Source organism: Myxocyprinus asiaticus, chromosome 5 (assembly GCF_019703515.2).
Source record: "Myxocyprinus asiaticus isolate MX2 ecotype Aquarium Trade chromosome 5, UBuf_Myxa_2, whole genome shotgun sequence".
Lineage (NCBI taxonomy): Eukaryota > Metazoa > Chordata > Actinopteri > Cypriniformes > Catostomidae > Myxocyprinus > Myxocyprinus asiaticus.
The window spans coordinates 14,430,156-14,442,982 of NC_059348.1; the positions used below are offsets into that span (position 1 = coordinate 14,430,156).

General features: G+C 37.2%; 1 protein-coding gene across 2 annotated transcripts in view; it reads right to left on the reverse strand.

Annotated features, from left to right (window-relative positions):
* The window catches only part of LOC127441627 (dipeptidyl aminopeptidase-like protein 6), a 220,770-nt gene that overhangs the window by 41,467 nt on the left and 166,476 nt on the right, over nt 1–12,827 (reverse strand). For both annotated transcript variants that reach the window (XM_051699245.1, XM_051699244.1), the window contains 2 exons: nt 6,560–6,674; nt 94–192 (listed from right to left, as the gene is read on the reverse strand). In XM_051699245.1, the coding sequence (XP_051555205.1) occupies nt 94–192; nt 6,560–6,674 (214 nt within the window). The remainder of the gene's footprint in view (nt 1–93; nt 193–6,559; nt 6,675–12,827) is intronic.

A 12,827-nucleotide genomic window follows, 5' to 3' on the forward strand; every position in this document is an offset into this window, starting at 1 on the left:
TCTCCCTTTGTTGTTATGAGATGATGAAACAAGAGACTGCATTCACCCACTCCTCTAGCTGCTGAAAGGTTGTAAGACTCAAATGCCACTCACCGCTAAGCCATGTTGCCTCAGGGTCGTGGGCCTGGAGCTTTCCATTGAAGAGATTCTCAATGGTGACTTTCTTTTTGGAAGCCAGACTGTCATCCTCACCTGTGAACAGAAGATTTTCACAATATTACAAGAGCAGACAGTTTGATGTTGGCTTGACATAGCCTTGCCTGAAAGTGTAAAATAGTTTTAAAAGCTTTACATTTTAAATTTTAAAAACAGATCAAGAATAAAGTCCAGCCCGGTTTCCCAATAACATTACAAATTAAACCCTTCAGGTCATAGAAACCTGTATGTAATAATAAGGTTGCATCTATTTCCAAAACAGCACATAAAATTTTTTTTTATGTGGCTTGTTCTACTGTATGTATCGCAGTAGTTTGCTAGTGAAATATACACTAGAGGTACAACAACAACAATGATTTTTATTCACTTTCACACAAATCACAATTAAACAACAGATTAACAGTTCATAAACAAAAGGATTTTTCGCTCTGTAACTATAACGCATGTTTTAATAGATGATACATTTTAATGTTTGCTTTACAAAAACAAATACATTTTGAAGCTTATTCCAATGTAAGTTGCGCGATAGCTAAGTGTTGGACTTTGAACACGGAAGACCAAGGCTAGGGTTAGGTTAGGTGCCACAGAAGCACCATGAAATGACGTGGATGCTTCAGCCATTGTTTTTCATCTCACATTTTCTTTTATGACACTATGTGTTTAAATTACAATGACACTAAAGGTTTAAATGTAGGATTTAGGGTATGGTTGTTGGTTTAGTTTCTTTAAAACTAGAAAAACAGATGAGTTTTTCAAGGTTAATGCTCTATCATCTCATATTTGCATTTTATGACACCATTGGTTAGGTTTACTTTAAAGGTTTAGGTTAGAGAGGTAGGTTTTGTTCATTTTAAACTCCATAGAGCATTAATCTGTAAAACACCATCTTTTTGGGAGCACCACACATTAGGGTTGCTCCGATACCAAACTTTTGGCTTTGGTACAATACCAGCCCCGGTACCTTGGTATCGATACTAAATCGATATTATATCAACAAATAAAAAGCCTCAGATTTTTGTTGAAATTACACAGAAAATTACTTGATTAAAAGAACTGCATAAAGTCCCACAGAGACAAATTATGCATTTTCCATTTACATTTTTCTGGATTCCATGTTAAATGTTTTAATTAAATGTTATTATAAAATGGTGTTTAATCAAACTGATGCATACAGCTTCAATCTAATAAAAATACAATTCATATTTTATTTTATTTTTTACCAAAAATTACAATTTTACTTTTGGTAAAATAAAATGGTGCACAACAGAGCTTCACAGTATTAATGAAAAAAAAAAATTGTTTTACCTGTGGCAAAAGGCTGCTATTGCTGGATCACAACATGCTGATAATACACTTGCGCTTGTGATATTGCTTACAGATGATAATAATAATAATAATAATAATAATAATAATAATAATAATAATAATAATATACCATTTAATATTATACAGTTGTTATTATGAGTATTATTGCAGCTTTTTGAATATTACATTTTTATACAGTAGTTATATGTTTCTGTCGATAATTTCACACTTCCAGTTGAATAGAGCTTTCGTAGAGGGACTTTTATTTTGACAGACCTTTGAGTTTTTCCTGTTTTTTTTTTTTTTTTTTTGGGGGGGGGGGGGGGATTTTTCCCCTTTTTCTCCCAATTTGGAATGCCCAATTCCCAATGCACTCTAAGTCCTCATGGTCGCATAATGATTTGCTTCAGTCCGGGTGGCGGAGGACGAATCCCAGTTGCCTCCGCATCTGAGACAGTCAACCCGTGCATCTTATCACGTGGCTTGTTGAGCGTGTTGCCACAGAGACATAGCGCGTGTGGAGGCTTCATGCCATCCACCGCGGCAACCACGCTCAATTCACCACGCGCCCCACCGAGAACAAACCACATTATAGCGACCATGAGGAGGTTACCCCATGTGACTCTACCCTCCCTAGCAACCGGGCCAATTTGGTTGCTTAGGAGACCTGGCTGGAGTCATTCAGCACTCCCTGGGATTCGAACTAGCGAACTCCAGGGGTGGTAGCCAGCGTATTTTACCACTGAGCTACCCAGGCCCCCCGAGTTTTTCCTGTTTTTGACGGGTTAGTTATATCAAGATTCCCATTAATGCTGGGATACTCCTATCACGCCTCTCGAGCTGAAATCCCCGAGCTGCACTGGAGGAGTTCATTTAAGTGTTAACAGCCATTTATACTCTTAACACACTGCATGAAAATTAAGCACCATTAGTGTGTTTTGTGTGTGTGTGAAGCAGAGGACAGAGCAGAGCGGCACTTCTCATTCACTCTGTAGTGTGCAGCGCATGTGACTGTATACTGTTTAATTAAATTACATCCTTCTGCTGTTTAATGATCACACTTGGCCATATCTAGAGGTTTTATATTTTATTTTAAAATTGTCATTGGTTTAATCTCAAAAATGTCATATCTAATATAATTTTGCTAATGACAGCATACTGTAATATGGTACCGAAATTAGCAACAAGATGATATTGTACCATTTAAATTTTTTTGGTATCGTGATACTTCGTTAATACCGGTAAACCATGCAACCCTACCACACATTTCACCATGAAACTGTTGTGATACATGAAATGAACCACATCATTTTGCAAAAACTTTGCCACAATCACATGATTTTAATAAGATTAGGCTGAAACTTTTGCATAAATCTAAAAGAGTTTGTCTCTCAAACACAAAATAGTAAAACATTCTAAAAAACAAATGAAAATCAAGAACATTTCTGAGCAGCTATTATGCCTGTTTTACATCACACGGAAAAGCAGTGCGTGAGCCGAACCGAAGCAGCACGTCAGAACAATTTTGCAGCACTTGTGCTTTTACACCAGCAAAGGTCTATATGGAAAATCAAGTTCTAAAATACTTATCAGGAGTGATCTATTGATGCGATTTTCATCGCACCCTTTTAATTTTGCAAACCCTTGTCAAAAGCCCACAAACAAACTCAGATGAGGCAATAGTGACACCCAAAGTGCACCATAGGTCTGTAAGTTGGCCTCATAACCCCAAGGACCCAAGCTTCATCAACAAACAGTTTTCTGATGCAAGGTGTCTGTGTTTATAGCCCACAGTAGTAGGCTGCGAACACCCATGTAGAAGATAAGCAGGAAGAAATGGGTTAAGGAGTTAAAGGAGTACACTGTGGGCTCAGGCCCACAGTTCTTTGGCAATGTAACACTGCATCCCCTGACAAAATTCAACTTTGAACTTTTATGAAGCAGGGACCCAGAGCACACTTGGGATGGGACCTTGAAGGACCAGCAAGAATTTGGGCCTTTACATTTTGGGTGGCTATTTTTGGGCAGAAGAACCAAGCAGAACAAGTGCCAGAGTCCCAGAGCAACCTATGTAGGCTTAAGATGAGACTATTCCACTCGTCCATCAAACCCTTTGCACAGAAGACATGATCAAGGCCTTCTACTCTGTGCACGGAGTCTTTTCTCCACTCTCTCTTCTGCCCAACAATCACTCTTCCTCTCACTGAGTCGGAGATGTCTTGAGGTTTGTCATCTAGGAATCCGCACACTTTCCTGGTGATTGCAGTGTCAACATGTTTATGTACTGTGCAGTGCAATAAGTAAGACCGTCAATATTATCCACTCATCCCAGTCTGCTGCATCAAAGTAGTGCACTGGCCTCGTCAGTCTTCTTGCTGTTTCTGTGGTCACTGGTTATTGAAGCACTAGAGCCACTGTAGAGACACTTTTTAATTGCACTGTGGTCAGGATTGCACCATATTGTGCAAACAGATGGCAAACCTGCTGTTTTATTTTTCCCAGTTTCTTGGTTTCCTTAGTCTGCATACCACCTGGAAGCCCTTAATGATAGCATTAGAATTGGGAATCAATTAGTTCAATCAAGCATCTGTGCAACACTCAATGCAGCATTTGTAAAACTGCCACTGACCTGTCAGCATAATTAGCTTCTCCATCTTGCCACTAAGGGATCTTACATTTACCAGTTTGACAGAAGGTAGAAAAGTCTACACCGTCTCTTATGCACCTCCTACTCCCTTTTCATTCCAGAGTGATATCACTGCAAATCGAATATTTTGTCTCCTAAAATCAGTCTATGCTTTCCGAATCCAACACACACACACAAGTGGCCGAAGTTGGAACTACAGTTGTGACGCACTGTGCAATTTCTTGAACAAAGTTCGAGAGTTGGAGACATTGGTGTCCAAGTTTGGCAAACTTGAAATTTTGAAAGTGCTTCAGAAATGTATTCAGTGTTATCAAACTACTTGCCCGAGGGCAGATAACTCTGCCACTAACTGGGCATAACAACAACAGTTTTTTTTAGGGTGTGCATAGCTCCCACCATCTTGTCTGGCTTCTTGTCCCATGAGATTTACCTTTGGCAAATAACTCCCTTGCCCGTGCACAGGGCCACAGCCAATTACTTGAGCTGACACGAGGTGGAGGGTGATACTGGGTCTCAACAGTGTGTCTCATTCTATTTAGAGCTCTATTGATCTGCACACACTGATCTAATCAGACTGAGTTTATTTATTTATTTATTTTTATTAGACGACTACGCTCTCCCACATAGTTCATCTCACTACTCAATAAGCATCAATTTGGAAGGTGTTTTATGCTTTGTTACTGGGCTGAGATGGAGGAATAAGAGCAACATGGAAACACACACATAGTGAAGAGGAATATGAGATAGTTCCTCTCTTTTTGTTCATTACTATTTATACAACAGTTAGTTCAGTAAATCTGTTTGGCTGATATTTATAATAACAGCACTGGGACGCTTTACTGTTTGTATCACCCTGCTTATAATGCTGAATTGTCACATACTTATTATTCAGCAAACTATACAGGCTTTAAATTTCACACAAAAGGGCATTCGCAACCCATTTTACTTACACAATGTGACATACTGTATTTTCATGTGAATAGGATATTCAAAGACAAAAATGTAGGCTGGGATTCTTTTATCCATTTGAATTGATTGGAGCGTGGACATTACCAGAATGGAGCTAGGTGGTTGGAGGGGAGCGGTTGGAAAATTAGAGGACAGTCATTTCGGAGGCAGAGAAAATGACTAGATTTTAAAAAAAGAAGATTAAAACCAAAATTCTAAGTAATAAAAGGTACTGCTGCATTGTACACAATAAGACAAGGAATATTTATTAAGAAAGTTAATAGTGTCAAATTTAATTTCATACTGCCTTTAACTGAAGTTAACATTTTTAACAAGAGAAAAGCTTATCTTTTGCTTTCGTTTTTTCAGGCTATTTTTTAATGTTTTTCAGCAAGTTCCATTAAGTATACAGCTCACTCTAAATTAGTCCTGGGTTAAAAATGAGATCGCTTATTTCTTGAGGCTACTCCCAGTTTAGGCTATCCAGCAACTGATCTGTATCTGCATACATATTCTATCACTTGTTTTTGAGAAAAAAAAAAAAAAACCCACTTAAACGAACTCTGGAGAACACAGTGACCCACTTTCCTCTTGATAAATGTACAGTCATATTATATTCGCACTATATCAGTTACCCAGGAAAATCGCCATAATTGAACCTGCAATTTTGAGGAATACATTGACTGCAGCTACTTGGCTTAGGAGACATAATGGAGTTCTCAGGTATGTTTCTTTAATGTGTCTCTGATGTTTCTCCTAAAATTCCAAGTTAGGAAACAATAACTGTAGAAACAAATTAGACAATTGTTGATATAGAGTAAGAGTACAGGGCTTTAAAATGAATGTGGATAGCATAGCTTAGATCATTTTTGGAAGACTTTGAAAATGTTCGAAAATCGAAATCTCTGACTTTAAATTGCACACGTTGAGCATAGTTTCAGACATTGTTAAGATCTCTTCTGAAACTCTAGACAAGGCACATGTGAGAGTCTTTCTGATATCTAAAAGGTAGGAGTGGATTAATTAGAGAAGCATACATTATAAGACGCTAAATAGATTCTCTTTCTCTTTCCTACAGGATGTGTAACTGTAAAGGAACATAAACAATTGCAAACAACACAATAAGTCTAACTGTGATGTTCTGCTGAATACTTAACAGACACAGTTTACAAATTAATGCTGAATGGGATCTTATTAACATCTACATTTTACAGTGGCCACATTATTCAGTAAAGGGGTGGCTTTGATCTAGAAAGCATGTGAATAAACCAGACTGAAAAATTGCACAGGCCTAATCCTACTAATTTCATTGTCATTTTAACATATGACTTGATAATGCTGATAGAAGAATATTATATACAACCATGTCTGTTTGAAGAATACAAAGGTAAAGCATGTGAGTCTATATGATCACATGTGAATTGCTACAAATGTTCGGCATAGTGTATTGGTAATGTTGTATTGATTCTTGTATTTGAAAGGCATGCAGACAGCAACACTTGCTTGGTGTGAGCAGAATGACGGAGGTGACGATCAGAGAGCAGATGACCAGGATGACTAGCAGAGCGATGGCGATTCCCTTCCAGTTCCTCTGAGAAGGACTACTCCCCACCAGCTCCTGTCAAAAACACAAACACAAGCACAAGGTCATTAAGTGACTATTGCTTGAAAATATTCAGTTTTAGAAATTCAATAATGAATAAATGTCTATAAATGAGCATTTGTTGAATGGCAACAATAAAGAAGTACTTTCTGTCTATACCAAGTCTATTAAACCTTCTAAAGTCAACAAGAGTATATATTTTATAGTCTTTGTTTACTTAACTTTTATTTACTTTTGCCACATTTGCAATGGATAGCAAAATATCAAACCAAGTGGGATCTTAAAATTTGATGCTAGACCTATTCTCAGACCTAACTTCACTTTTCTGAGACATTTTTTCTAGCAGTGTGACCACAGGTGTAGTTCATCATATCAACAATGGACATGTTCCACTAATGTTTGACAATTAGAAAGAGTCTTTACAAATACTTTTTGTCCTCTTTTTAAACAGGATATCTATTGTTTTATCATTTAAAACTTAACAAACATCTTTTTGTGCAATTTTGCAATTTATTTACATTAAATGGCACTTGGTTTGATATTTAATTATCTAATGCAATGAAATACATGCATTTTCCATTGTGGCATATATAATTATATGTCATATTGCTGTATACATTATATATACTTTAAATAGTATCGTGCACATTTTTTAGGCACTTGCAATGTTGCATGGTGAGGATGTCTTCAAAAAGAATAAAAAGTGAACAATATTTGTAAAAAATATAATGCAGCTATAGACATTTGCAACTATATATATATATATATATATATATATATATATATATATATATATATATATATATATATACAGTATATATCTGCCTATCACAATTGAAGGCTATTTCAATGGTACGATTCTGAAATTGTTTTCTGAGAAGTTTAATTTGTTTATAGAATTTTTTCCATCAAATCTGGTTCATTCATGCAGCAGAAATATTAACACATCTGCTAATGTTCTGTTATGTGAAGCATTCAAAGTAAACTGCAGACATTGGTTCTGTTCTAGTGAAAAAGAAAAAACACATCAATCAAAAATTCAGTTTTAATGAATATGTTTATTATTATGTGACATTCGGTGGCTTTACTCATGAAGACTAATAACGTGTTCCTATTTCTATCACATTCCCAAATGTTCACTTTTGCGCATTGTTCTCTAAGACCATTGCAAGCTGAACTTGTTCAGCCAGTGAATCATTAGGCTAAACCAGCACTCATGTAAGGGTGCTGGTGGGCTGTCAGCGGGAGACCAGTAAGGAGCTGGAGGGATGTGAAGAGAGCCCAGGATATCTTCCTGTCTGGGCTGGGGGCCACCAGGGAGCTCTCTGTTCTGTAGCAGAATGAACTCAGAGATTGTGCTGACTGGAACAAATCAGGGGAACGAAAAAAATATCCACAACTGTTTGGAAGTCACACTGTCTGATGTTTCTGTAAATCAAACAACCTAAAAAGTGAAAAAATATATATTTTTAATTTTTTTATAAATGGATAGTTCCAACTCTGAATTCAGATTCTGATTTAAGATCCTTCCCCGTGGTAAAATCATTGTAACTCATGGCCTCTTGTGGCTTATTCCTTTAATATGAGGGTTTGTACAAATGCTTTTTTTCAAAAACAAGGAACACAAAGAAATGCACAGTAGTTTGTTTGGACCCACTTTATATTAGGTGGCCTTAACTAATATGTACTTAACCATTTTATACAATGTACTTATTATGTACATACATGTTGTTGCATTGTAATTACATTTAAAGTACTTGCATTTAATTACATTTGTAATTACACTGTTAACTTTACCCCCTAACCCATCCCTTACCCCAAAGCCGAACTCTAACCCCTAATCCTAACCCTAACCGTACTTCAATCTCAGTAGCAGCAAATGTGGGAATTTTGCAGAACAACATGTAGTTACACAGTAAATACATAGTCTTGTATGTTTTTAATGTTAATGCATAGTAGTTAAGGCCACCTAATATAAAGTGTGACCGTCTGTTTGAATTAAAATGCACAATACCGCCATTTCATCTCACCTTAATAAATTATAAAATATTATTTGCTCAAATGTCTCTCTGTTCACCACCTAATTAAAGTCCATCGCCATAATAAAAGCATTTGCAAAATTACAGCTAATAAAAATCACAATAGTAATCACATAATGCAGTTGCACTGAGGAAAAACAAGCAGCAAACACACACAGTGTTCAGTAACCATTGCTAAGTCAACAAACCATCTCAATGCAAATCTAAATCTGAGTTCAAATAAAGGTCAAATGCCCCTTTAGTATAGGAGAATTTACAATGTATAGACCATTTCAAGCATGTAAACAATAACAAAGGAATTAAAATGCAACTATTCCTGAAGCATTTCCGGTATCATAAATCATGTTAGCGTTAGTAACATTAATCGTGTTAAATCCACAATGAATTAAGTGCATCCCACTGTTGTTTTGAATGAGGGTGCGTTCCATTCAGAAGTGATCATCCCTATGCCCTTCGAGGACTTTACCATCCACTGTGAGAGCTTTGAAAGGCTAAAAGGTGTGGGGCTCAAAAATAAGGGTCATCCGAAACTCACTTCGAAATTGTTTGAAGCGATCTTACAGCATGACTATCATTATTGTTCTCCCTTCAAAGTGCTCTTCCGAGGGTGATTTATGCCATTTGGGGCACAGTCTGAGTTCGACAACTAGCAGGAAATGTTCAAGGAACAAAAAGTTGTCACTTCCTTAAACCATCTTGAAATGGTCCATAAGTAGTTTCGTTATTGGGCTTTGTCTAAAATCAAAGTACACATCTGTCTTGAGTGGGTGGTAACAGTGTCATATAGACATGCTGTTGATCACCTCAACTGAACTATTGTCTAATATGGTCTATGCCCTTAACATATTAGTAAACAAATCCTGAACTGGCAGGGATCGCATGCAGATATGCTTAAATACAGACTTTCAGCCATTACCTGCAGTATTCACAGAGCCACATGGAATTTGTGGCCATTGAATTCCACAGTAAGCAATGCAAATTTCCAGACAACTGGAACGCCTGTCAGTCATAAAGTTCATTTCCCCTTGCATGTTTGCTTATTAAATATTGTGGCTAATTTGATTGTGCTTTCACACTGTAAAAAAATAATTGTTGTAATCAGATTTTTTATCTTGTTTTCCAATATCTAAAATTCACAATCAGAATTGTGTTAGTTTTATTTTGAGAGAAAATATATTATATGATTAATATTATTTTAATATTTATCTTAACCAAATGACATTTTATGTTAAAGTTTTAAGAATGAACCCCACTGAATTGTGATAGTTTTAAGCTTAAAAGCTTAAAGGCTTATTTGACAACCAGGTAAGAAATATACATAAACTCAATTCAAGACATATTTCTGAAAAAGTCTTACTATCATATACAATTTTGTTTCTAAAGTAAATTTACAGTATATTGTTTTCCAGCATGTTCATACAGGAAATCTACAAGTTGTTTCCAAAAGTTCATGCACCCCGAAATCAACCACATTATGCCAAATTACTGACAAGCCCCCAATCAGACATTTTTGCATCAATTCCAAAATGATCACTTTTCCCTCTGAGTTGTGCAAGCAACATTGCGGGACACGGTTCTGGTCCCATGGAAACAAGGAAAGTAATCGTTTTCACATTATCAGTGGTGAGCACGATTCTGAGGTAGCATTTTTGCTCTAAATTAAATTTTTACTCCACTGATGGTTAGGCTTAGTGTTGGGGCTAGGACTTGTGGTTAATAAAATATGCATTCCTGTTGACTGTATTACATCATTTGCAACTAAAATATAACTCTGCTTTTGGCGCCACTCTGTGGACATGTCATTCAGAAAATGTACATTACATTGGCTCAACCACTCTTCCTACTTTGGCCACTGAAAAGCAGTGATTTGAATTTTGGTAAGTACAGACTGATTTCATCAGCAGTGCGATTAGTCGTTTGACTCGTTTGAAAACGTTTTCCCATGTTCAAATCCATTCCGCTAAATCCCACCGATTCTTAACAAAATCAGTGAAGATAAATGCTGAAATCCGAGCTATACATCCCAGTGAAAGACACCTCAGTATCCCTCCTCCGTCAGGGCTCCACAGATCAGATAGCACATAAATACGGAATGAAAATGCAGTGCACTGACGTATTAAATGGCCTTGAATGGCTCATGAAAGCAGAGTAAGTTATTTCTCATGATTGGCTGATTTAGAGTACTTAGCATTGTTTCACCACCTTGCCAGTCTCATATCTGCCTGAAGAAATGTCCCTATAAAACTGAAGAACTGATTATCTCCATTACTTCTGTGCACAAGACTGCTCACTGAACAGCCTCCTTCACTCTCTGATGGTTACATTTCAATTTAGTTACATATATTCATTAATGCAAAATTGTTTGTAAATGCCACCCTGAATATGGAATTTCTAGCTCATTCTAGCTCTTTTACGTTCAAGTTATAACAAATAAAACAATTCCAGTGTACAGCAAACAGCATACATTATAGTAGTGTTTGTGAAGGTTGTATTGTTGCTTATATTTAGAGTTAAGAATTTGAACAAACCCCAAATCCCCCCATCATATTAAAATGTGCTGAAACAGTTCACAAACTGAAGTTCATGAATAATATCTTTGCATATGTGGCTGAAGCTGGTATAAAAGCATTTCTGCATCATAGTATTAATTAATGTTTCACAAAAAGACATTGAGGACAGTGTGTATTAAAATGAAGAAATCCATTGACAAAAAACTCAGTGTTCTGGTAGTGTGTATTCTCTCTGTACATAGGCAAATATTTGTGTGAAACAAACAAAAGATGCAATGTCAAGGTAAATCGGGTGAGCCACCTTTAATTTCAGAATGCAATATTCTCAGCACGAAAGCATCAGCTTCACGTTGAACTCGTTTGAGATAAGAATGCTGCCCGTGATAAACAAAATGAAGCAGTATGTACAGTGTACATACTTTACACAGGAGAAATGCAGCAGCATAGTCACGTCTACTAATGCAAGAAAAGCATCAAGTACCAGGATGTCAGTTGTGAAATATCAGCAGCTGCTTAAGTAATGGCCAGTGTCACAGAATATTGGACTGGAGAATACTGGAGTCAATGTACAATATGTTTCCATGAATAATTGATCCTTTTCTGAATACTTACATTCAGAAAGTATTCAGACCCCTTCATTTTTTTCACATTTTATGTTGCAGCCTTATGCTAAAATGCTTTAAATTGTGTTTTTTTCTCTCAAATCAATCTACACTCCATACCCCATAATGACAAAGCAAAAACCATATTTTTGATAACTTTGCAAATTTATTAAAAAATAAAAAAACTGAAATATCACACACCTGTCTATATAAAGTCTCACAGCTGAAAATGCATATCAGAGCAAAAACCAAGCCAAGAGGTCAAAAGAACAGCCTGCAGAGCTCAGAGACAAGATTGTGTCAAGGCACAGATCTGGGGAAGGCTACAATTTTATTTTGGGCTGCATTGAAGGTTCCCAAGAGCACAGTGCCCTCCATAATTCTTAAAGGGAAGAGGTTTGGAACAACCAGGACTCTTCCTAGAGCTGGCAGCCCAGCCAAATGGAGCAATCAGGGGAGAATGGCCTTGGTAAGAGTGGTGACCAAGAACCCGATGATCACTCTGATTGAGCTCCAGAGATCATGTGTGGAGATGGGAGAAACTTGCAGAAGGACAACCATCACTACACCACTTCACCAATCTGGGCTTTATGGCAGAGTGACCAGACGGAAGCCTCTCCTCAGTGCAAGACACATGAAAGCCCACTTGGAATTTGCAAAAAAGCACCTAAAGGACTCTCAGACTGTGAGAAACAAGATTCTCTGGTCTGATGAAATGAAGATTGAACTGTCTGGCCTCAATTCCAAGCATCATGTCTGAAGGAAACCAGGCACCGCTCATCACTTGTGCAATACCATCCCAACGGTGAAGCATGGTGGTGGTAGCATCATGCTGTGGCTTTTTTTTTCAGTGGCAGGGACTGGGGGACTGGTCAGGGTTGAAGGAAAGCTGAACACAGCAAAATACAGAGATATCCTTAATGAAAACCTAGACCAGAGCACTCAGGACCTCAGACTGGGCCGAAGGTTCACATTCCAACAGGACAATGACCCTAAGCACACAGCCAAGACAACACA